The sequence below is a fragment of the Vanacampus margaritifer genome, chromosome 1 (assembly GCF_051991255.1).
Source record: "Vanacampus margaritifer isolate UIUO_Vmar chromosome 1, RoL_Vmar_1.0, whole genome shotgun sequence".
NCBI classification, from domain to species: Eukaryota; Metazoa; Chordata; class Actinopteri; order Syngnathiformes; family Syngnathidae; genus Vanacampus; species Vanacampus margaritifer.
The window spans coordinates 62,520-88,279 of record NC_135432.1 but is presented as its reverse complement, the minus strand read 5'-3'; the positions used below and the strand labels follow the sequence as shown (position 1 = coordinate 88,279).

At 48.7% G+C, this 25,760-nt stretch overlaps 1 protein-coding gene across 1 annotated transcript; it reads left to right on the top strand.

Moving 5' to 3' along the window:
• Positions 1-304: 304 nt before the first annotated feature.
• On the top strand, positions 305-22,706 carry atp7b (ATPase copper transporting beta). Its single transcript, XM_077566017.1, has 21 exons — positions 305-597; positions 4,772-5,246; positions 6,607-6,822; positions 8,222-8,385; positions 9,090-9,251; positions 9,317-9,390; positions 10,293-10,476; positions 14,861-15,094; positions 15,298-15,389; positions 15,477-15,604; positions 15,731-15,885; positions 16,157-16,291; positions 16,474-16,668; positions 16,746-16,928; positions 18,253-18,439; positions 18,535-18,675; positions 18,736-18,878; positions 18,936-19,139; positions 19,228-19,345; positions 21,258-21,360; positions 22,205-22,706. Exons 1-21 carry the CDS (start codon positions 481-483, stop codon positions 22,419-22,421), a joined length of 3,627 nt encoding a protein of 1,208 aa, XP_077422143.1. The 5' UTR covers positions 305-480; the 3' UTR covers positions 22,422-22,706.
• The last annotated feature ends 3,054 nt before the right edge of the window (positions 22,707-25,760 follow it).

The following is a 25,760-nucleotide window of genomic DNA, read 5'->3' as shown; positions in this document are numbered from 1 at the left end:
GGGTTAGGGTTATATTTTGCTTCCATGTTCCAACTTTCTTTTTTCTTTTTTTTACATATCTAGATTTATTATTATTATTATTATCTGTATTTCAACCTTACTGCCATCTACATTCTATTTTATTCCACTCTCCCTTTTGGTAGCGCGCTGAAAGGGCAACATTCTAAAAATGGCCATCGATCATTTAGATTGAAAATAAATATAGAAAACAATACATTTGTTATTTACTATGTCGATGTTTGTCCGGAAGCAGCCGATTTGCCAAAGAGGACCCAAGCGCCGACCACATGGCGGGAATGCGACATGCGTCACCCGCGCGGATGTTGACCTCTCGAGCAGATTGTTTGTCGCTCTTGTCTTATCGGCAGCGCCGCGACTCGACGTGCGTTCGTTGCTTGTTTCGCTCTCGCCGTCACCATTGCGGACTTTTGCCCTCTCGTTAACTTATAAAGACCCGCCAGCTCGCCGACCACGTCGGCCATGTTCAGAAGTCTGCAGGGCAAGGATGCGTCCGCCGCGCAGCACTTGCGCGCGGTCGAGTGCGGCCGCGAGAAGGAGCGCGCACGTGGCGTGCACGCTTCAGAGCCACGGGTGCAGGTAGGCCTCCTCCACTTTTCTTTCTGTTCGTGACCTGCTGCAATGCTTTCCGAACACGCCTTTTATTGACTTGCTGCCGTCACGTTTGCGCACCTGCGTTCTATCCGTATTTTAGAGAAGCATCGATCCATTTTTGGTCATTGATCATTGTGTTTATTGGTTGGCAATTGGGAGGCAACGCGTCTGTCTGCGTCGATCGATTGCCCCCCCCCCCCCCCCGTCATGCTGCCGGATTTTTGCCCTGTTGTTCCCCCCACGTTTTGCCTTGTTTGAGTTTGTTGTTTTTGTTTCTGGACAGTAGCTGGTTTGTAATTAGATCCCTCTTTTGACGTCACCTGTGCTTCCTCGCCCCGCATTCCTGCACGTGGGTCACTTGGGTCCCCCTGACAAATATGATGCCGCGAGCTTGGCACACCTGTGGAAAAGCGCTATTTGAATGAAGTAGCATTTAGCATGTTTGGTCAGCTTCCCTATTCCTCTTTGTAGGTGTCCTGTTGGAAGGTAAACCTTGGTCCCAGTCTGAGGCCTTGTCCTGAGAAGTCTGGAGCAGGTTTTAATCCAGGTTGTCCCTGTACATTGCCGCGTTCATTTTCCCCTCAATGCTGACTAGTCGCCCCGTCCCCGTGGCTGAAAAACATGCGCACATCTTGATGCCGCCGTGCAGTCAGCATGCATCTCTAAGTGATGAGCAGCGTCTGCTTTCTGCCAAACGTGGCGCCCAACAAGTCCAGCTTTGTCTCATCAGACCGCAGAACGAATGTGCATCGATTGCTCGCCCGCGCACTTGAAGCGTGACACGACCCTTGCCGATGCACGTTGCTGGATCTGAATTTGCTTTGCTGACTCCAGCGCACTTTGGACATTCAACTGTAATGCACTGCAAAGCAAAGAGAAGACTCGGGTCCCTGCAGTATTTGAACCTTAAGCCAATGATGGGTCCAGACGGTGTCATAGTGCCAGCATTCAAACGTACATTTCGTTTGAAGCGTTGGTGAGTGACGGCATTATCTTGCATACATCGACTTGGATGCAAAAAGAGCCCCGCTGCGAGCCGGCAAACTCAATATGCCATATGAGCATTTTGGGGGTCGGGAGATGGGGGGGGGGGGTGGCTTCAATTGCCCACACTGCATGGCCATGGAGATGACTTTGAGGTGCCAATGGCTGACAAAATACTAATTATACTGAAAGTGATGTCCTTACTGAATATCAAAGTACTAATAATATCCAAGCAGTGACATCGTTACATAAACGCCAAAGTAGCAATTGCTGTACAGCAAATGTGGCTAAAGTAGCCAAAAACTGTAGTTAAGTCATAGTATCGTTCCTTTCAAATAAAATCGCTTGAGTTCAAGTAAATATTGGTTTGCGTGTGTAAGCTTTCAGTGGATCCCAAAACACGGACAAATAAGTGGATTTACAAAAAGACTGATTCACAAGAAAAACGAAGCAAAAGTCATGACCGCACGAAGCCTCTTTTCACGCACGGAAAAAAGTCAACACATCACTTTTAGGACAAATGCTGGTTGATCGTTTGGCCCACTTTAAAGATGAAAGCTTCTAGTTTGTAGCCCGCGTTGTAAATTGATCGGTTCTTTTGATTAAACCTGGAACTTTATTGACACAACTCGTATGTTGACCGACATTACGTTGCATTGTTTTAAGGACTCGTTAAGCTGCCAAACGGCAGATTGATGTCACAACGTCTTCACCAGCAAAAAAAAAGGCTCTTCAACAGAATCAATCGCAGCGTCCATCGGTCCGTGTTAGCTTTATTTGTTTCCCTCCCGGCGTCGGCGCTTCTCGGTCACAGCTGCACATCCCGCCCCAAACGCAATGCCGCTCTGTGATTGGTCACAACCACTCGGTGCAAATCGCTGCGAGCTCGGGAGTTTGTGAACTCGCAGATTCCCGCCACAATTCATCTTGCAGAGCAAGGCTAAGGACTCGTACCCGATACTCGTACCACTTAACCGTCCCATCACAAAACAATTGGAATGGATGGCTAATCGCACTTCTGCCATAAAACGTACGCCGATGTGCAAAAAATGCCAAATCTTATTTGATCTTAATTGCGAATGGAGTGCACTTGTATAGCGACGCCATTTGGAGTCCAAAGCGCTTGATCAAGCCTCATGTTCACTTTGTCTTTAGAAGAAAACAAAACAAATCGGCGTGTAGCAACTTGCAAGCACGTATTTGTGTATCGCCTACGCGCGAGTGCGGCCGCATCAAGCTTTGGAAAGTTTTCCCTTTTTAGTTAGACTTACTTTAAGCTTCAGGATTGCCGTAAACTGGCTAATGGCAGAATCCAGTGCTTGTTTTTTTTCCCACTTTTGGAAGGTCCACCCATCACGGCTGTCGGTCTAGTTAGCTTGCGCTATGCTAACCGACCAGCGTCCACGTTTGTCCACCGCTTTTTGGTGCTCGGACGGCCAACCACAAAAGCACAAAAGCCACACGGCCAAGATTGGCTTTGTTGAAAGATTGCTCAACAGTTTGCTGGGATTCGGCTTGCCAACTCCCGGAAAAAGAAATAAGGACGGCCAACCTGATTGCTTCAACCTTGCTGGTGTGATTTATTTTTTTTTTTTTGTAGACGAAACCATTTTTTCCATATTTTTGAATGATATCAACACATGTAAAAGTTGTTATCCAGAAATGTACTTTAATTTGACAAACTAACAACATTAACTTAGGAAAATAAATACCTCTCCAACATGAACCTTTCCTACTTAACTTAAAGGGATACTTGACTCAATGAGCCATTTTCAGCAGTAAATAGTTCATATTATAATAATACTTCATTATTTTTCATGCAGCAATATTTGCACATGCTGTGGACTGAAGATGAGCTCACCTGTGCTGAGGAAGTCAGTAACGACCAATCATGCCTCACCTGTTTTCTGGGTTAGGTCAGCAAACCGAGCCATGATTGCCATGATTGCCGTGATTGCCGTGATTGCCGTGATTGCCGTGATTGCCATGATTGCCATGATTGCCGTGATTGCCACGATTGCCATGATTGCCATGATTGCCGTGATTGCCGTGATTGCCGTGATTGCCATGATTGCCATGATTGCCATGATTGGTTGTTGCCGACTTCCCGGGCACAAGTGATGTCATCTTCAGTAGACAGTGAGTGGCCCCAAATATTTGTAAAGGTATTTATTGTACATGAAAAATAATGAAGTTATCGAATTGTGGACAAAAAAGGAAGCATTTCCTGCTGAAAACGTCTCAATGAGTCAAGTATCCCTTAAACAATAAATAATAAGCAGAACATTCAAGTTGTAACTTGCTCAACGCCGCGTTATGTGGAGACTATTTCGATATATTTGCCTATTTTCCCCATTTAGTGTTCTGAGAGTCAACAGCTGACTTTGAGCTGGAGACATGAACTACGTCTGCGACCGTCACTTGCCAATTGGAGAAACGATTCCAACTGTAAATATTCATCGTTGGTATCAACTTCATGCACAGGAAAAATGACACAAACGTGTTTGAACTTGTAATGCACGTAAGGCCGCGTGCGGTGTGGTGACTTTTTACGTCTGATCTATTTAACGTACTATGTTTTCCGTACAACGTCGACATTCCCATTCGAACCTTGATTACGTCCCGTATCCATCGCTGGCCTTGCCTGCCGGACAACAATCGTTTCTGGGGCTGCCCATAGTTGAGTTGTGCGTCGTGCGGCGTTCCGCACGCGTCCTTTCACGGCTGCACCGCACGAAGCGTTACTTGAGGACGGTCGCTTCGACATATGGAGGTCAAAGTTCAGGTCAAACATTGGGAGGAGGACTGCTGCTGCGCTGCCGCTCGGATTGTCGGCGCCGTACTTCCGCAAACAACATCACGTCGACCAACAAGATCAGCGGATTCTCGTCAGACTCGTGAACGAATGAAGGTCTTTGGAACTTTACCGTAAGTTCTCACAACAAGTTTAGGCTGTTATTCATGAATGCCATTGACATTTTACAAACGGTTTTTGACTCTCGCGGTAAGACGGGACAAAGTGCGTCCCTTGACAACTCCGTACGGGACGCGTACGTACGTATAGGTCTAAATCCGGAACCATTCGGTATTTCAAGGGACGGTTGGCAATCCCGGCCGCGTCTACGGCACACCGCAGACCAATTGAGCGAACGATGCGCGTCTGTCCTCTTTGCAGCAAGCGATTGACAACTTGGCCTATGAGTACGGCAGCCAAAGTGACCTCCGCCCTCCACTCCGAACCTCCAGCCAAAGCTTCCAACTCGCGGGCCTGGCCCCGGGGCACCCGATCCACGGCGTGGCGGAGAGCCGGATCTCCCGGCCGAGCGGCGCGCCGGCCGTCGGTTCAGCTCGGACCGGCCGGCTGACCGCGCTGGAAGGCTCCGGCGCTCGGACCCCAGCCGCAGAGATGGCTCAGGAGCTGCGCCGGACGGGCTTCGGCGCCGAGTCGCTGACCGCTTGGATAGGCGGGATGAGCTGCAACTCGTGCGCGCAGGCCGTTGGTGGGAGGATCTCTCAAATGACGGGGGTCCACTCCATACGGGTGTCGCTAGAAGATCAAAATGCCACAATGACCTTTGACCCGGGCCTGACGGGGCCGGAGCAGCTTCGGCTGGCTATCGAGGACATGGGCTTTGACGCATCGCTTGCAGGTAGGTCGGAACAAATGTTAGCCTTTAACCTAGTGATGTCAAACGTAACACGCAAAAAAGGAAAGTAGAAAAAAAATACTGTCCTGATCCTGCACTTGATAAACTTCAGCAAACTGCAAGTTTCTTCCAAGTTTCACAGGTTCATTTAAAAAAAAAAGAAAAAAAAGAAAGAGGATTATGATATGAGGATTTCTCCCAATGTACTTGTAAGGGAAATTCATAGGGCTGGGTTTAAAAAATCGAATAATCGATATTGAATCGATTTTCCTTTTCAAGCATGATAATAAAACCATGAATCGATTATTTTAATATCTGTTTTTCACATACATTGACAAGAAAATATCATTTTAAGGCCAGATTTTTTTTCTATCTTACTCTTTTCTTGAAATTGACTGTTTACATGAATTTAAAATAATTTTCTTACATTTGTGAAAGACCTGACTTATTACACTTTATGACAATTCTAAATCTTTTTCATTTCTATTCACAATTATTGAATTAGAATTCTGATTTTTTTTTACCTCATCCAAGCTTGTTAATGTTTGTGTACCACTTAAGTGATTATAACACGTGTTGTTTTTATTAATAAATAAATCATTTAACCAGTTACTAGTTCTGCAAAATTTCATTTGGAATTGAATGTTTGTGAATTTTTTTTGATCATGTCCTTGATATTTCGACTTGATGTTCCATAATTAATCAATATCGGATTGAACCGAAGTGAATCAAAGCGATTTGAAAAAAAATCCAAATTGAATCCAACTGAACTCTTGTGAATCTAAATCGAATTGATTGATTGAAGAAATTTGAATCGATAGCCAGCATGTCATGTTATTTTTATTGCCATTAATTATGCAATTATGTTTTTCCTGGTCCATCCCACGTGACATCAAATTAGACTGTAAGTGAACTACAATGAGTTGAACGCCTCGACATTGCATAAGTTAGCAGAACTTTGTGGCCTTGAAAGTAAAGTCGTGCAGACCCCGAGAACCAAACAGGATGTCGTTGTAAAAACGCAGCCGGTGTGCTATTGGACTTTAAAAGGCCCCAAGGCAGACATGTCAAGATCGTCAAAGCCGGTCAACGTGACGCTAGCCTCGTTTGGGTTCCCGCCCAAACCAACCGTCTCCAGTGCCACATGAAGGCCTCTTTCAGGGTCCTTCCTTCGACCGGACCTTCACGTCAGCAGCAGCTCGCCAAGAAGTCCAATTAGCGTCACGCACAGCTTTGAATGAAGACTTTGGAGTGCCTTCTCAAGTTGAATTTGGCTTTCATAAGTCAGATCAAAGACGACCGAGGTTGAACTTTTACATGTGAAAATGCCGAAATATGTTAAGCCTCTCTGTCTGCTTCCCAGAAGCAGCCCAGGGCCGAGAGGCGTCCATTAGCCGTGAACCGTCGGAGCTGTCGGGCCGCTCTTGTGAAAAGGACGCTAGCAACGGCAGCGGATGCCGTCGCGAGTACGCAAAGCGGCGGACGGCCGCCAAAGAGGAAACGTGCTTCATCAGTGTGAAGGGAATGACGTGCGCTTCGTGTGTGGCCAACATCGAGAAGAACCTCTTCAAGAACCCGGGTGAGTCGTGTGCTGGCTGACGAGAAAAAAAGAAGGAAAACTTTTAGGCCTAACAACTCATCAAAACACATCGCAAGATTTATGAGCAACTGGTGTTATGACAGCTTTTTATTTGTATCCAATTTCTATGCGTCCAAATGGAGCAAAGTCAAGTGGGCTGCTTTGACCCGCCTGGTACGAGAACTCAACGCTGAAAAAAGAAATAAATAAATAAATGCTGCCCATATTAAAATGCCATGAAATCAACCAGCTGGTTTTTGTGGACTTTTTTTTTTCTCTTTTGTTGCAATTTCAACTGCTATGTGTTTTAAAGGTGGTTTGGTTTGGGTTCGGCTTCGGAGGGAATCATTCGCAATCAGCTCCGAGGCTGCGACGCACCCGCGGCACTCTTGATTTTTACGCCACTGCATGCACATCGACGCTACGATCGACTTCACAGAGCGGGAATGGAACCTCTTGTTTGGTGTGATTTCTGAGCTGTTTGTTTTGGATTTGGTCGAGGGTTCACATTTTGTACACGGCTTTTAATTTCTGACATTTTTCTACCAGTTGCAAGTAAGCCACCAAAGAGACGACGATCGTCGTTCTTGGCCAAGTATGTCGAAACCCTCAAAGAATCCGTCTGTGTAGTATTGCAGAACAAGCAACATGAAAAGACAACGGGGGGACATTTAGGACGTCTTTGCGTGACCTAAGATATTTATGCCAGATAACCCGAAGCCTGCTGCGCTATTAATGGCAGCTGTGCAAGTGATGTGAAGTCATCAAGCAAAAAGAAGAAGACGGAGAAGGAGGGAAATTGTTTGAATAAACGATGACAAATGACGCAATGAGTCCCACACGTTGTCGTGTTGCTGAGCTCTCGCGGCACCGGGTTCGATAAGAGGACGGGCATTCCAAGCTTCCACTGTCGGGTTGTTATTCCGTTGTGTTATCCTCACTTTTTTTCCCGTCTTGGCTACGAGTTGGATTGTAAAGCTCTCATTTTGGGCGCACGTACGTTTTGCTACGTTTGGCTCTTTTTGTTCCCGCCTTCGAGTGGTGCGTTTTCGTTGCAATGTCGTACTTTTCTCCTGTTTGCGGCTTGTCGCCATTTTGTGTTTGTGTTCATTTCCCTACTTGCATTTCGTAACCTTTTCGCCCTGGCTTTCGAGCAGAGATTTTTGGGTCTTGACGCGATTTGGTGAATGAACCTTTGGCATCCTCCTTCTGCGTTCTGCGATTCTGCGCAAACGTAACCCAGTTCTGCAGATGCTGTGGAGAATCGTCACACACTTGAAAGGAGAGCATTCATTCCCATTCCAGGATCATGCGTCGGAATATCCATCAACACTTATTCAAATAGCTTTGACTCATTTGACCAGCACAGATAGTAACTGTGACCTCATTTGACCTCCAGGGGTCATCTCTGTTTTGGTGTCACTGATGGCCGGAAAAGCCGAAGTGAAATATGACCCCGATGTGATCAATTCGCCTGCCGTGGTTCAGCTCATCGAGGACTTGGGTTTTGGCGCCAAGACCGTCCAGGACAACACGGTCACGCGAGGGAAACTGGACCTCACTGTGAGTTCATTTCAAAGAAGTTCTCATTTGGATCAGCACTGTACAGTGTCTCCAAATGTTCCGATTCACATTCATGTACGGAATATGTAGAAAACGGCATTCATCACTTAAACAACATTTGTGATTCGCATCTGCAGTTAGAATCAGAAGTTTACAAACAGTTTAGAAAAGTTGCCGAATGCAAAGTTGAGCAAATGTTTAACGTGTTCAGAAAACAAACACGAAAAAAAAATGGAAGAATTTTTTGGGGGAAAAACAACTTTTAAATTCTTTTTAAAAACAACAACAAATTCAAACATAATCAAATCTTTTTTTCCCTACATTTTTGGGGTATTTTTTAAAATGATATTCTTAGAAATTCTATAGAAATATTCCTTTACATCAGTTTAAAAAAAGACAAATATATAGCAATAAGTCTGCGTGACCTTAATGAGCGCGCCTCTCCCGTCTGCGTGACCTCAATGAGCGCGCCTCTCCCGTCTGCGTGACCTCAATGAGCGCGCCTCTCCCGTCTGCGTGACCTCAATGAGCGCGCCTCTCCCGTCTGCGTGACCTCAATGAGCGCGCCTCTCCCGTCTGCGTGACCTCAATGAGCGCGAGTCCACGCTGTCCAAAAACAATGTGAAAATGGATCGACGCAGTCGCGGCCAGATAGAAGTTGGAATGCGTGTTTTTCAAAATGGTTTCCTTTACTTGACTTTCAGATAACGGGAATGACGTGCGCGTCCTGCACTCGCCACATCGAGTCGAAGCTCAGCGCCACCCGAGGGATCGTGGACGCCTCGGTTGCCTTGGCGACCAAAACGGCAAACATCCAGTTTAATCCAGATGTGCTGGGAGCTCGAGATGTCATTAACATCATTCAGGTGGAAGACCAGCAATTCCTTCTCGGACATTTTCTTGCCCGCGTCTTAAAGTCGCTTCCTTCTAGAACCTCGGCTTCGAGGCCACTCTGAAGAAAGCGGCCTACAAAAGCAACCTTGACCACGCGGAAGACATTCGACAGCAAGTACCTCGTGACCTTGTCAGAGCAAATTGAAAAAAAGAAGCCAAGTCAAGTCATATGTTCTTCTCTGCACCCCCCACGAGTCCAAACACGGAATTGTGATTCATTTTGTGTTTATGAAATATGAATTATGCAGCAAAATCCACCTCATTTTATTTGTCTTACAAGGCGGCCATTTTACTTGCTGTCGAATGAAAATAACATCAGTGAACACTTTGAGTGGTCCTTGATTCATTAAAAGGGAATGAAAAAAAGAAAAAAAAGAAAGCCAACTATATATTTTTTTTTACAAAGTCCTCCAAAAGTATTTTAGCCACATTTCCCTTTTTTTTTTTTTTTTAATCAATGGGTGGAAACGGGGAAAATAACTCCCATAAAAAAAAAATGAAAAAATGAAAAATCCAAGATGGGAAAATATCCACAGGTGCTGAAGGGAAAATATGCAGGATAAACTTTTGTTTTAAGTTGTAGTATCACCGTTCACCACTTGTGGGCAGACGTGTAGTTGCGCTTAGATTGGGTTTTTCTTCCAAATGGGACAACGCGAGTAGGCCGAATATTATTTATTTCTGGATTTGGAATAATTAAATATTAATATTACATTTTTTTTGGTCATACATCTGTTTTGGAAAATGGGGGTCCTGCGTGATGAAAATGCGATGTCGTGTTGAAAATGGCCGCCCCCTTGTATGGATAAAATCAGGTGTTTTTTGCGATTGAATTCACAGTCCACAAACGCAATATTGATCAGAATACCGTGTCGATTAGTTGAGACTGCTAGAACATGTTGATAAGAATATTATATACTATATTTTGGACTTGGCATCCCATTTATGCAGTCGTTTGAAATGCAAAAGTAAAAATGTGTGTGCGTGTGCATATTTGCTTGTGATGAGCGCAGATGGAAGACCTCCTTCCTGCTCAGCCTGGTGTTCGGCCTGCCTGTCATGGGCCTCATGATCTACATGATGGTGATGGACGGTCAGCACCGGCAGCACGGCGGCGCCATGCCGGAGGAGCAGAACCTGCTGCCGGGCCTCTCCATCCTAAATCTCATCTTCTTCCTGCTGTGTACGCCCGTCCAGGTGCAATCATGTCGATTGACACAATTTAGTGATTGTCAGCGGGTGGCATGAAAGCTCCCTCTAGTGGTGTGTAAAAGAATGACTGAATGAAATGCTCAATGTCAGCTTTCAGTGGATCCCAAAACACGGACAAATATAACAACAACTAAGCACATTAGCAAAAGTCCAACAAAAAGAGCTTGCAATGGCAAGAGAAAATTTAACAACAAAGAACGCACGCAAGAAATACGCAGAACCGTAAACACACTTGAGCCAGTCCAAGACGGCAACAAGGCAAAGTACAACAACAAAGTACTTACAAGGAACAATACAGGAAGGCAAGCTCAAGGTGGAGGTCGCACCCGAGGTCTAGGAGTCAGGCAAGCTCAAGGTGGAGGTCGCACCCGAGGTCGAGGAGTCAGGCAAGCTCAAGGTGGATGTCGCACCCGAGGTCGAGGAGTCAGGCAAGCTCAAGGTGGAGGTCGCACCCGAGGTCGAGGAGTCAGGCAAGCTCAAGGTGGAGGTCGCACCCGAGGTCTAGGAGTCAGGCAAGCTCAAGGTGGAGGTCGCACCCGAGGTCTAGGAGTCAGGCAAGCTCAAGGTGGAGGTCGCACCCGAGGTCTAGGAGTCAGGCAAGCTCAAGGTGGAGGTCGCACCCGAGGTCTCGGAGTCAGGCAAGCTCAAGGTGGAGGTCGCACCCGAGGTCTAGGAGTCAGGCAAGCTCAAGGTGGAGGTCGCACCCGAGGTCTAGGAGTCAGGCAAGCTCAAGGTGGAGGTCGCACCCGAGGTCTAGGAGTCAGGCAAGCTCAAGGTGGAGGTCGCACCCGAGGTCTCGGAGTCAGGCAAGCTCAAGGTGGAGGTCGCACCCGAGGTCTAGGAGTCAGGAAAGCTCAAGGTGGAGGTCGCACCCGAGGTCTAGGAGTCAGGCAAGCTCAAGGTGGAGGTCGCACCCGAGGTCTAGGACTCAGGCAAGCTCAAGGTGGAGGTCGCACCCGAGGTCTAGGACTCAGGCAAGCTCAAGGTGGAGGTCGCACCCGAGGTCTAGGAGTCAGGCAAGCTCAAGGTGGAGGTCGCACCCGAGGTCGAGGAGTCAGGCAAGCTCAAGGTGGATGTCGCACCCGAGGTCGAGGAGTCAGGCAAGCTCAAGGTGGAGGTCGCACCCGAGGTCGAGGAGTCAGGCAAGCTCAAGGTGGAGGTCGCACCCGAGGTCTAGGAGTCAGGCAAGCTCAAGGTGGAGGTCGCACCCGAGGTCTAGGAGTCAGGCAAGCTCAAGGTGGAGGTCGCACCCGAGGTCTAGGAGTCAGGCAAGCTCAAGGTGGAGGTCGCACCCGAGGTCTCGGAGTCAGGCAAGCTCAAGGTGGAGGTCGCACCCGAGGTCTAGGAGTCAGGCAAGCTCAAGGTGGAGGTCGCACCCGAGGTCTAGGAGTCAGGCAAGCTCAAGGTGGAGGTCGCACCCGAGGTCTAGGAGTCAGGCAAGCTCAAGGTGGAGGTCGCACCCGAGGTCTCGGAGTCAGGCAAGCTCAAGGTGGAGGTCGCACCCGAGGTCTAGGAGTCAGGAAAGCTCAAGGTGGAGGTCGCACCCGAGGTCTAGGAGTCAGGCAAGCTCAAGGTGGAGGTCGCACCCGAGGTCTAGGACTCAGGCAAGCTCAAGGTGGAGGTCGCACCCGAGGTCTAGGACTCAGGCAAGCTCAAGGTGGAGGTCGCACCCGAGGTCTAGGAGTCAGGCAAGCTCAAGGTGGAGGTCGCACCCGAGGTCGAGGAGTCAGGCAAGCTCAAGGTGGAGGTCGCACCCGAGGTCGAGGAGTCAGGCAAGCTCAAGGTGGAGGTCGCACCCGAGGTCTCGGAGTCAGGCAAGCTCAAGGTGGAGGTCGCACCCGAGGTCTAGGAGTCAGGCAAGCTCAAGGTGGAGGTCGCACCCGAGGTCTAGGAGTCAGGCAAGCTCAAGGTGGAGGTCGCACCCGAGGTCTAGGACTCAGGCAAGCTCAAGGTGGAGGTCGCACCCGAGGTCTAGGACTCAGGCAAGCTCAAGGTGGAGGTCGCACCCGAGGTCTAGGAGTCAGGCAAGCTCAAGGTGGAGGTCGCACCCGAGGTCGAGGAGTCAGGCAAGCTCAAGGTGGAGGTCGCACCCGAGGTCGAGGAGTCAGGCAAGCTCAAGGTGGAGGTCGCACCCGAGGTCGAGGAGTCAGGCAAGCTCAAGGTTGAGGTCGCACCCGAGGTCGAGGAGTCAGGCAAGCTCAAGGTGGAGGTCGCACCCGAGGTCGAGGAGTCAGGCAAGCTCAAGGTGGAGGTCGCACCCGAGGTCGAGGAGTCAGGCAAGCTCAAGGTGGAGGTCGCACCCGAGGTCGAGGAGTCAGGCAAGCTCAAGGTGGAGGTCGCACCCGAGGTCGAGGAGTCAGGCAAGCTCAAGGTTGAGGTCGCACCCGAGGTCGAGGAGTCAGGCAAGCTCAAGGTGGAGGTCGCACCCGAGGTCGAGGAGTCAGGCAAGCTCAAGGTGGAGGTCGCACCCGAGGTCGAGGAGTCAGGCAAGCTCAAGGTGGAGGTCGCACCCGAGGTCGAGGAGTCAGGCAAGCTCAAGGTGGAGGTCGCACCCGAGGTCGAGGAGTCAGGCAAGCTCAAGGTGGAGGTCGCACCCGAGGTGGAGGAGTCAGGCAAGCTCAAGGTGGAGGTCGCACCCGAGGTCTAGGAGTCAGGCAAGCTCAAGGTGGAGGTCGCACCCGAGGTCTAGGAGTCAGGCAAGCTCAAGGTGGAGGTCGCACCCGAGGTCTAGGAGTCAGGCAAGCTCAAGGTGGAGGCCGCACCCGAGGTCTAGGAGTCAGGCAAGCTCAAGGTGGAGGCCGCACCCGAGGTCTAGGAGTCAGGCAAGCTCAAGGTGGAAGCCGCACCCGAGGTCTAGGAGTCAGGCAAGCTCAAGGTGGAGGCCGCACCCGAGGTCTAGGAGTCAGGCAATCTCAAGGTGGAGGTCGCACCCGAGGTCTAGGAGTCAGGCAAGCTCAAGGTGGAGGCCGCACCCGAGGTCTAGGAGTCAGGCAAGCTCAAGGTGGAGGTCGCACCCGAGGTCTAGGAGTCAGGCAAGCTCAAGGTGGAGGTCGCACCCGAGGTCGAGGAGTCAGGCAAGCTCAAGGTGGAGGTCGCACCCGAGGTCGAGGAGTCAGGCAAGCTCAAGGTGGAGGTCGCACCCGAGGTCGAGGAGTCAGGCAAGCTCAAGGTGGAGGTCGCACCCGAGGTCGAGGAGTCAGGCAAGCTCAAGGTGGAGGTCGCACCCGAGGTCGAGGAGTCAGGCAAGCTCAAGGTGGAGGTCGCACCCGAGGTCGAGGAGTCAGGCAAGCTCAAGGTGGAGGTCGCACCCGAGGTCGAGGAGTCAGGCAAGCTCAAGGTGGAGGTCGCTCCCGAGGTCTAGGAGTCAGGCAAGCTCAAGGTGGAGGTCGCACCCGAGGTCTAGGAGTCAGGCAAGCTCAAGGTGGAGGTCGCACCCGAGGTCTAGGAGTCAGGCAAGCTCAAGGTGGAGGTCGCACCCGAGGTCTAGGAGTCAGGCAAGCTCAAGGTGGAGGTCGCACCCGAGGTCTAGGAGTCAGGCAAGCTCAAGGTGGAGGTCGCACCCGAGGTCTAGGAGTCAGGCAAGCTCAAGGTGGAGGTCGCACCCGAGGTCTAGGAGTCAGGCAAGCTCAAGGTGGAGGTCGCACCCGAGGTCGAGGAGTCAGGCAAGCTCAAGGTGGAGGTCGCACCCAAGGTCGAGGAGTCAGGCAAGCTCAAGGTGGAGGTCGCACCCGAGGTCGAGGAGTCAGGCAAGCTCAAGGTGGAGGTCGCACCCGAGGTCGAGGAGTCAGGCAAGCTCAAGGTGGAGGTCGCACCCGAGGTCGAGGAGTCAGGCAAGCTCAAGGTGGAGGTCGCACCCGAGGTCGAGGAGTCAGGCAAGCTCAAGGTGGAGGTCGCACCCGAGGTCGAGGAGTCAGGCAAGCTCAAGGTGGAGGTCGCACCCGAGGTCGAGGAGTCAGGCAAGCTCAAGGTGGAGGTCGCACCCGAGGTGGAGGAGTCAGGCAAGCTCAAGGTGGAGGTCGCACCCGAGGTCTAGGAGTCAGGCAAGCTCAAGGTGGAGGTCGCACCCGAGGTCTAGGAGTCAGGCAAGCTCAAGGTGGAGGTCGCACCCGAGGTCTAGGAGTCAGGCAAGCTCAAGGTGGAGGTCGCACCCGAGGTCTAGGAGTCAGGCAAGCTCAAGGTGGAGGTCGCACCCGAGGTCGAGGAGTCGAGGCGATCTTGGACTGAGGCATGAGCAAGTGAAGAGTCCGACAAATGACTTTAGCAGAAGCGACCTCTTAGAGACATCCTCGCTTGTCTTCGGTTTCCGGAACGCTGGCGAACATCTTGAAGCCTTTGACACGATGGCGTGCGTTTCGGTTTGTCACTGCAGGTGTTCGGAGGCCGCTACTTCTACGTGCAGGCGTTTCGCTCGTTGCAACACGGCTCTGCCAACATGGACGTCCTCATCGTGCTGGCCACCTCCATCGCTTACGCGTACTCGTGCGTGGTGCTGGTCGTGGCCATGGCGGAGCGGGCTGCTCAGAGCCCAGTCACCTTTTTCGACACCCCTCCCATGCTCTTTGTGTTCGTCGCACTGGGCAGATGGCTGGAGCATCTTGCCAAGGTAGGGACGGACGTTCCGGCACGGACGCTCCGATAACGCAAACAACAACCCTTTTCAGCCATAATATAAACATTTGTGTTATATGAATGCTATATTTATTTTTTCAAATATTATGAGAAGTTTTTTCATGTACTAAAGCTAAAAAAATGAAATTGCGTTTTTTATTAGTAAAACAATCTCAGCCACGCTTTCTTCGCAAACAGAGCAAAACCTCAGCAGCTTTGGCCAAATTAATGTCCTTGCAAGCGACCAACGCCACCGTGGTCACGTTGGGACCCGACCACTCCATCATCAGGTGCGACGTCAATGACTTCAAGAATGCAAGTCGTAAAATGAAATGCAACTCGAATCCATGCTTTGACCTTTGCCCTCCGTCCGTCAGCGAGGAGCAGGTGTTGGTGGAGCTGGTTCAACGGGGCGACGTGGTCAAGGTGGCTCCGGGTGGGAAGTTCCCCGTAGACGGGAAGGTCATCGAAGGGAGCTCGATGGCGGACGAGTCTTTAATCACAGGTCATTGTTTCATAGAAAGGAAGAAATCCAAAGTTTCATTGAAATCGTGGTTGCATGTTTGTCAATAAAGAAAGCTGTGAGTCTCCATCTCTTTTTAAAAAAGGATTTTCTTCCCACCTCCACCAGGTGAGCCGATGCCGGTCAGCAAGAAGGTGGGCAGCCCGGTGATTGCCGGCTCCATCAATGCGCACGGCGCTCTTCTGGTGGGGGCCACCCACGTCGGCGCTGACACCACGCTGTCGCAAATTGTCCAACTGGTGGAAGAAGCCCAAACATCCAAGGTTCGGCAAAGTCCAATGCTCAAAAGGCGGGAAGACCATTTTGGGCCTGCAATCAGCACCGGCCTGCCGTTCACTGGCAATCTCTGAAAGTGTGCACTGATTCCGTCAATGCAGACATAGTAACACGAAGAGGTGTTGTAAGACGTAATGCATGAAAAGGAACAACTGAAATAAAACGTCCATTCCCGCCTCATACTTCGTAAAAAGTGCGCATCTCACTCCAGATGTTGTTTAGTGGCGCTCATTCATGGTCTTTGATTCCCGCGCGCAGGCTCCCATCCAGCAGTTTGCCGACCGACTGAGTGGATATTTTGTTCCTTTTATCATGGCGGTGTCTCTGCTGACGCTGCTGTCGTGGCTCGCTGTCGGCTTCGTCAACTTTGACGTCGTAAGACAGAACTTCCCGGTAGGTGCAATCGTGGACAGTAAAGACAAAACTTTCCTTTCCACAATTCAGACTCGACTCTTTTACTTTGGCAGAAGTCAAATCAGTACTTTCACTGTTTGTTTCTGCACTTCGACTTTGATTCAGAGTTTGAGTACCCCCCCCCCCAAGCAAAAAGAAGCTTCATGCTATGTTGTTGACAGGGTTACAACCGCAACATATCCGAGGCCGAAGTCATCATTCGCTTTGCCTTCCAAGCGTCCATCACCGTTCTGTCCATCGCGTGCCCCTGTTCGCTAGGCCTGGCCACCCCGACGGCCGTCATGGTGGGCACCGGGGTGGGAGCGCAGAGCGGGATCCTTATCAAAGGGGGCGAGCCGCTGGAGATGGCGCACAAGGCAAAGCACGTCCGCCCTTCACCGCACTCGTAGTGGCGACGTCACCAGAGGTTGACCGTCACTCGCTCCCTCCTCAGATCGATGTGGTGATGTTCGACAAGACCGGCACCATCACCAACGGCGTGCCGCGGGTGACCCGTGTGTTGGTGCTGTGGGAGATGGCCCGCATGCCCCTGAGGAAGATCTTGGCCATCGTGGGAACAGCAGAGGACAGCAGTGAGCACCCATTGGGCATCGCCGTCGCCAAGCATTGCAAAGAGGCGAGTTCCGATTTTGAGTCCGTTTTGTCAATTCACAGTTCAACTTTTAGGCTTACTGTTGAATCTGAGTAAGGAAGACGGTTCTACAGGAGTGGAGTCTTAAAAAGAACCCTGCCTGTAATGACAAGTGATTGCGCCATAGCATTTATTTGGTTGTTACTCTTTTGTGGAAAACACTACTTCACCTTTATATTTTTATGCAGGATCGTGAGTGGTCGGCGGCAACAATGAATACACAGAGGCTTGATATGCTTTGCTAGAATAACTGTGCCTTTTATTCCCTGCAAACAGCAATCAACATTTATACTGCGCTAGGATAATCGTACGTTTTATCCCCCGCAAACAGCAATCAATACACTACAACGCTAAGCAGCATAATATGATGATCATCAGCGCTTACCTTGACACTAGACCGGAGAGCCCACGGTCCGGGTAGAACGAGCTGCAAAACGGCTGGGCAATCGTACGTGTTCCCTAGCTGACTCTGTCCGGACCGCGTGCCGCTCCGTCTTTTATTCCTTAGCGTGGGAAACCGGGCTAGCCAAGCCCTTTCTCAGACACTTTCGAAAACATGTTTTGCAAAGCAGGGAAAACTGGTAAAAACAAGGAAGAGTTCCCGGGCTGATCCCGCCCTTTATTTACAAATTGTTGGGCACCTGGATTCGTACAACAGTTCAAGACAACAACATATCCCAATATAAGAGGTTACATGAGGACATATCAAACCATGTTTTTTTCCCTTCACTAACATACCCATGAGAGTCGTTTTTCAAAAATCATTTCCGGTTTAATCCATTTTGTAGAAATTGTATTTGCACGCACGCCGCCGTTGTTTACATCACAACGCATTCAGGACGTAGAGACGTAGAATGGCGGCTGTCTCTCTGCCAGATAATGCAAAACGGCTATAATAAAGAACGCAAGGTAAGCCTCCGTAGCGCTCCTAAAGGGACCATCAAAGCTCTCGAATGCGTCTGGTCAATGGCGAGAGCACAGCGTGGTTTTCGGGAGGGGGGGGGGGGGGGGGCTTATGGGTTGGGGGGGGGGGGGGTTTGGTGACTCTCTTGTACATTTGCATGATGAATGGTATCGTACGCAGATTGATACAGTCAGTGTTTATGGGCGTTCGGAGCGTTGGGGGGAAAAAGCTGTTTTTGACTTCTTGCACCTGTAGCGCCTCCCAGAGGACAGAAGTTGGAACAGGTCAAAACCAGGTTGTGAACTGTGATAACTAAAAAATGAATCTCATAGTTGTGCTCGTAACAAGCAAAGCATTTTCAAGGGTTCCTTTTAAGGACTGGATGGCCGTTGTTGTTGAATCCAGGAGCTGCGTGCAGATGTGCTGGGTTACTGCCAAGACTTTCAAGCGGTGCCCGGCTGCGGGATTAGCTGCCGGGTTTCCAATGTGGACCACCTGCTGCCGCAGCAAAGCGAAGAGCGCTTTCTGTTGCCGGGCTCGTCCACAGATGACAGAAGTCTGCAGGTCGAGGCGGCAGAAATATCAAATGCGGGTGTGTTTTCTTTCAGGCCCAACGGGTCGGAGACTTTGCAACAGCTGGTTTGTCATGCTTTCAATAAAAAATACCTTTTCTTACCTGGGGTCCAGGTGAGATTTTATGTTACTCTGCCCTGATCGGGAACAGAGAGTGGATGAGGAGGAATGGTCACCATGTGGGAGCAGACGTGGACGCCGCCATGTTGAGCCACGAGGCAAAGGGACAGACGTCTGTTCTGGTGGCGATCGATGGTAAGCAATCGTCGTTCTATCACATCTGGTTGCACTCTCATATTAAGGTTCTGCATGCAGGAGTTCTGTGCGCCATGATCGCCATTGCCGACACAGTTAAAGCAGAATCCGCTTTGGCGGTGCACACCCTGAAACGCATGGGCATCCAAGTGGTCATGATAACGGGGGACAACAGACGCACGGCTAAAGCCATCGCCGCACAGGTGAGTGTGCGAAAGGGAAAGTACTGAGCATCGAACCCGGACATCCTTTCATGTTAGGTTGGGATCGGGAAGGTGTTTGCGGAGGTGCTGCCCTCGCACAAGGTGGCCAAAGTGCAGGAGCTCCAGAACCAAGGCTTGTGCGTGGCCATGGTTGGGGACGGCGTGAACGATTCTCCCGCCCTCGCACGTGCCGATGTCGGCATCGCCATCGGTACGGGCACGGACGTGGCTATCGAAGCGGCGGACATCGTTCTCATCAGAGTGGGTGGCGGCCGACGTGTCGTACGATTCCATGCCACGATGTCTGTTACTTGCATGCCGCCATTTTGCCATTTTGTTTGTTCTGCAGAATGACCTTCTGGATGTGGTGGCCAGCATCAAACTGTCCAAGAGGACCGTGCGGAGGATACGGATCAACTTTTTCTTTGCCGTTATCTACAACCTTGTGGGAATACCCATTGCTGCAGGTGAGCAATCGCATGTTGTGACATAAATCGCAAATCACTCTTCAGTGGTACCTTGACTTATGAGTAGCTTGAACTCAGACTTGCACCTTAAATCCTTTCAACTACTTTTTGGTTGGTCATAAAGAAAAGTAAAAAAAACATCACAGTCCAACAATGGTCCTCTGTGACATCACCTGTGCTGCTGAGCGCTCACGGGCTGAGCCGCTAGTTCAGACTGGTTCTGTCTCACCCCCCTCCCAAAAATGTCTCCCATGTCTTGAGATCTATTGTAATGTTTTTTATGTGTAAGGTTTTTTCTAGGCTCACATTAAGCTCCCCTAGATTTTCCTTCTCATATTCTTTCCTTCTTATCTAAAATCTGCCCTGACAATTGAGTACCGACCGTCCTCAATTGTAAGGTGGAAAAGCACAATATAAAATGAAGTACCGTCTTGTCTCCCTGTGTTGCTCATTTGTTATGATTTGTGGAAATCTTGCCTAGGTTTTTCTGTTTTGGGGTCTTGCTCATTAGGTTTTGTTTGCACCTGTGCTCATCAACCTGTCCCCGTGTTGTCTAGTCATCTCCCCCAGCCAGGTGTGTTTTGTCCAGGTGTCTCGTTGTCTTGTCAGTCGGCTTGTATTTAGTTTCCTGGTTTCTTTCAGTCTTCGTTGGATTGTCACTGTCACCACTCTTGTGTTTTGTTGTTAGTTTGAGTTTTGGTGTTTTCAGACCTTTTTTTTTTTTTTTGGTATTTAGAGTTTTACCCAGTACCCCGTTATTGTTTTTGTTCATAAATTGTGTCCAGTACTCCGTTCAACCTTGCCGTGGTTCTCCCGGCTCCCTGCTTTTAGGTCCTCCACCCCACGCGAACCATTAGAGTTTTTCATGTTTTTTGGACGGGTTGTGTCTGTTCAGTCAATTGTGTTGCTCTGTGCATGTGCAATGACAATAAAGATTCATTCATAGATGTATTCATTCATTCATAAAGGGGAGGGAGGGAAGGTTCCCCTTTCTCTTAAGGGCTTTTCTCATTCACCCACTGGTGGTAGTCGGACCCTTGCATTTAGCATTAGGAAACGCTTTCTTGAGCTAATTCCAGACAAACTATTCTCCCAAAAATCATATTTTTGTGATCGTTCCTAATTGAATTTGTTCTGCCAAAAAACACCGGATGCTTATTTAGCCCATTTTTGGGGATGCTTCAGTATTTGATTAAAAATTGCTTGATGCACCTCTTGACACCCGCCCGCCCCCACGCTGACTTCCCATGCAATTTTTGGAGCAAGAAGTAGCCCAAAAACCACGACAAGCGACTTATCACAATCTCCCCCACCCCCCCTTGTCCCATCCCAGCACCTCCAAACTTCTTTCTAGCACCCCTAAACCTCTAATCCTAGAATCGCCTCTGCCAAACATTTGTGGCGGCCGCGGCTCAGGGTGCAGAGACGGTCGTTCAGTAACCGCAAGGTTGGCTGCTCGATCCACGCTCTCCCCGAGTCATGTGCCGTTGTGTCCTTGGGCAAGGCACTTGACACCCATTGCCTCCAGTGCTACTCGCACTGGTGTATGGAAAGTGTGAATGTTTGGTGGTGGTGGTGGTGGGAGGGGTCGTGGGCGCACACTGGCAGCCACGCTTCCGTCAGCCTACCCGAGGGCAGCTGTGGCTACTTAAGTAGTTTTTAATGTGTGAGTGCACAAGTAATGCACCCACTGTCTTTGAGTGTCCAAAAAAGCGCTATATAAATCCAATGCATTATTGTTATCAAACACAATCATTTAAACCCAAATGCAGTTCAACACTGGAAAGTGCTATTTTTCCTATTTAAAAAAAGTTGTTTGGAGACGCAAGTGATTTCAGTGAAGCGTATGTTTGCAGAATGAACCAAACTGCTAAGTCAAGGGTTCTATTCTGCTGTGATGTGTCCACTGTAGGCCTGTTGATGCCCGCCGGACTCGTGCTCCAACCCTGGATGGGCTCGGCTGCGATGGCCACCTCCTCCCTTTCTGTGGTGATGTCATCGTTGCTGCTCAGATTGTGAGTCCTGCTCCACGTTGACATTGTCTTTGTGTGTGAGCACCATTTTGTGTTAAGAACGCTAATTCTACATCCAACTTTTCAACGTTTCATCTTATGTCATTAGAAAACGTTGTGCAAAATGCCTTACAAAAAGTCCCCAAAGTTGGATTTTGCGTACCATACTTGACCAAATGGAACTCAATCGTGTTCCTCAAATGAGGCTTTAGTTTATACGTAACGTGCAACATTATTGCCAATATCTCTCTTTTACTTCCATGTGATGAACTTGCAGTTTGTTGTTCATATGATCTCGTTCCGCTTGGGTTCAGAAGAAATTCTGCTCCGACAGTTAGTTTGTTTATTTAACACATTTGTGGGTAACTTGGCCTCAGCAGAACTTTAATATGGTAATCTGATTAAAATGGCGTTAAGCAGCAAAATCCAGCAGCCCCCCCCCCCTCCCCATTTTAGGGGGCTGCCATTTTGCCACTTGCTGTCGACTGAAGATGACATCACAGTTGCGCAGGTAACACCCAATCACGTCTCAGCTTCAGAAAACAGGTGAGCTGTGATTGGTCCTGAGCCCTGAGTAACATTGATGTCACCATCAGTCGACAGCAAGTGGCAAAATGGCCGCCCCCTGGGATGGTTAAAAACGGCTCTATTTTGCTTCAAAACTCTTATTCCACAATTGTAATATTCATCCGAATGTCATGTTTAGACGAGTGAGGTCACATCGAACATATTATTGTCAAGACATGTTTAAGGTTGACTTCCACATGAAAGAATCCCTCTCAGCACTGCATGTTTTTATGCTCAACTCAAAGCATCGGTTAAGATGAGCGGGACGTGTTTCGTGCAGATACAAAAAAACGTCAGTGGAGCTCAATGAGGTACGAGCAAGAGGCCTGACGCAGAGCCTCCGGTCCTCAGAGGTCAGCACGTGCCCAAGACTGGAATGCCCCCGGCCCCCGGCCCCCGGCCCCCGGCCCCTGGCCCCCGGCCCCCGGCCCCGCAGTCCAGCTCCTTCCAGCGGACCCTTGCAACAGTATGACACCAATGGCGCGCTTGTTTTATGATATCGATATATTGATGTCAATGAATGTTTCCAAAGTGATGTTGTGCGATGCATCGGTGAGAGCAGCCGAGCGCAAAATGGAACAACAGCGGAGCATGCAAACGTGTGGAAAAGGATGCTAATGTCCACATTTTTGACATGTTCACCTGATTCACAGAAGTAGTAGAAATAACTAGTTTGTGCCCTTTGTTACAATTTGTACGAGTGCCTCAATTTAAATGCGCTCAAACATAATTGACGATTCCCTTGTGGTGTACTGTACAAAAGTAAAAACATCATCTCACAACTTCTGGTTGGGACTTTTTCCTTTTATTGGATACTAGTAGTTGATAATTAAATAGAGAAGCGTTGTATATTTACTGGAAGTCTCCGTCGTACATAATTGGAAACATGCTGGTCATGATTAATTAAGGCTGACAGATTAAACCACTTCCTAAAGTCTCTTAAATTGAAATTGTCCTGAGTGTGTATGTGGATAAACGCTGCAGTTAAGACACAGTTACTGCACATCATCAGTGGAAGAGCAAATCAATCAAATGAATGTTGTGGAGGCGAGAACGAATGTTAGCTGCATGTGCTGTTGGTGCTGGTGTGAGCCTCGTTTAGCATTCGTTGGCAAACTGGCAGACGGCGCTGCGCCGTGGTGGGCATTCCGGCCGACCGATGACATCTTCTAGAGTACGCCTCAGGTGCACCTGGCAAATTGGTTGATAAAAGTAGACTCAGCTTTAGACCAGGTAGAAGCAGGTCTAAATTTGAAGCAGGCGGATCCACTCCGTTGTTAGACATCATTTGGATGTCAATGCGATGACGAGGTCTGTTTCAAGACTAATTCTAGTTTCAGGTCCATTTAGATCTGGGTTTGAAAAATGCAAATCTTTTCATTCATGTCATTACAACGTTTGAGTCTAAATGCATCTTAAACATAGGCAGGCTTGCAGGACCGGCCTGGAGAGCTTTCATTTTCTTGGCTCTACATAATTAGAAATCAAGTGAGACAATCCAAATCTCTGCAACAGCCTTTCGCAATCAATCCAATCTCAAAATAACAAAAGTGCCTCCAAACGGGGCCTGCATGGCGACCATGAAAGACCTTCCGCCTCCCATCAACAACGTCCTGGAATCCACACTGACATGTTGCAATCATGTTTTCATTTATTTTGTTTTCTCACAGGCCAAACACGTTCGTGTCAATCACACGCTTGCTGTGCCGTTGACTTTGAGGAGCACGCGAGGTCTTTTAAAATATCAAAGACATGTAAGCCATTGATGAGTCAGGCTGAAATCTAATACCAGTCCTTTTAGAAGACATTTAAAGGGCACGCTGTCCTTTCCTCTTAAAACGAATCTGCCAGTGGCCGTTTCGCAAGATTTTCACAAAGAGGAATCAGCGCCTTAAGTGGAGAACAGCCTGTCTTTGGACCTTGTTTTTGGCTACGCTGCAGACAGGACGGTCCGACCAGGAAGCAGCAGGAAGACTAGCTTAAAAGTACTTCTGTAGCCTCAAGGGATATTCAAGCCGTCGTTGTGTAGAGCAAGACTCGGGTGTGATGCAGCCGTTTTGAACAAGTTGTGCTTGATCGATTTGTGTAAGCGAGCACTTTTTATTGCTGGCCAATTGAAAACGCCGCGTCAGCTTCTGATAAATGACCTCCCCAGCCAGTGACTGCGTGCCAAGCATAAGCAGCTTTGCTAGCGATCTGCTCGGGGCTGCTGTGCTCCTCTCTCGTGCCTTGTAGAGCTCAACTAGTAGATAAAGCACAAAGATGTTGATGGTCCCGTATCCAATTTGATAGAAAAAGCAGAAACTGCATTTTAAATTGCATTACGGCCCAATTAATGAGGCTGTCAAGACTCTTTTTTTCACCTTTTATTGCAATGAGCCCCATGCCTTTCTCCTTCAATCAAAAGTTTGCATCACATGCTTCATGTTCTCATGCTATTTATGAATGGTCTTGCTTTCCCTTATCAAAAAGAAGTAGGGCCAATATTTAAGCATGCTTGAAGCATACTCAAAATTAGGAGATTGTACTTCCAGTTGACTTTTCTTGTACTTATTAGAAGTATATTCCAGCAAGTAAAAGTTAAAGTAGCACAAAGGAGCTTTTCAACCTTAATAAATGATTTTCATGACTCTTCTGATGAAAGATGGACTTCAATCTAGTTGAAAGTTGAATGGCACCTTTGCCATGACCTGAGAGGGTCCGTCTCATTTTTAGTGGCACTAAGCAGCTTTGGGGAGGACGGTAGAAACACCGGCACATAAAAAACGACAAATGTGCCGACTGCTTTATGCCATACGTCACTTCTCCCTTTCCTCATTCGTTACAAAGACGGATGTCAATTTGAATGCCGACGCACGATTGCGGCTTTCCTGGCAGAAGCTGCAAAACAACTGAAAGGTTTTGTCTGAAGAGTCCAAAAAGGAAAAAGAAACGACACCGATCGAAAATGATTTTAGTGTTGTTCTGCTGTGACTGTACGAATAAATGTTTCCCTCTCAAATCATATTTCGAGTCCGTGGCCTGGAAGCCGATTTGCAAATTATAAGGGAGGCCCTTTTTGGACGCTTTGTACATTGTCTGCACAGTCCTAAAGTTTATTAAATCATATCATTTCAATAATTTTGATTGAATAAATAAATCAATCGTGTGTGTGTGTGTGTGTGTGTGCATTGTCTGGAGCGTTGTGTATGATTCTCACCGTTTTTTTTTCTTCTGGAGTCAAGAGATGTCGGCAGCTTATATCGTTATTCCCCCAAATTTCAGCCCGATAGGTCGAGTAAGGCAGGATCAGCACACAATAAATGATTTGAAAGTCCCTCTGATTTCACATATTTTGGGCTCTAAATAGAATAGATATACTTCTAGCTAGTTTTTTTAAAAAGTGGATTTACATGAGTGTTCCATTTTAACAAGTCATTGATAATTATTCCCAATATCTCGTGTCCTCTAACACGTTCAATATTCACATTGCTGACTTGAATGTTTATAGTTTCTCTCGCCATCTGCAGTCTGAAAAGACATCGGTGTGTTGTTCACCAACAAACTTTTCTTCATGATTCTTTCATGTCTTGGCTTTAATTAACTGTAGCAATTTTAGATTCTATGACCTTTCTGAACTCAACAATTTCCAAAGAATTCATGTCATTTCTCGTTACAACCTTGGGACGACAAAGACTTGAGGTGGAGGTGATTTGAGGAGAGCGAGGTCAGAGAAATACTTCACAAAAATTAGAACCCTTGGTCACATGGCAAAAAGGCAAATGAGAGAGCTAAAACGGAGGAAAAAATGTCTCCATTCAGCTGTAACAAGAGTTTATGATTGAATTTGTTGGTGG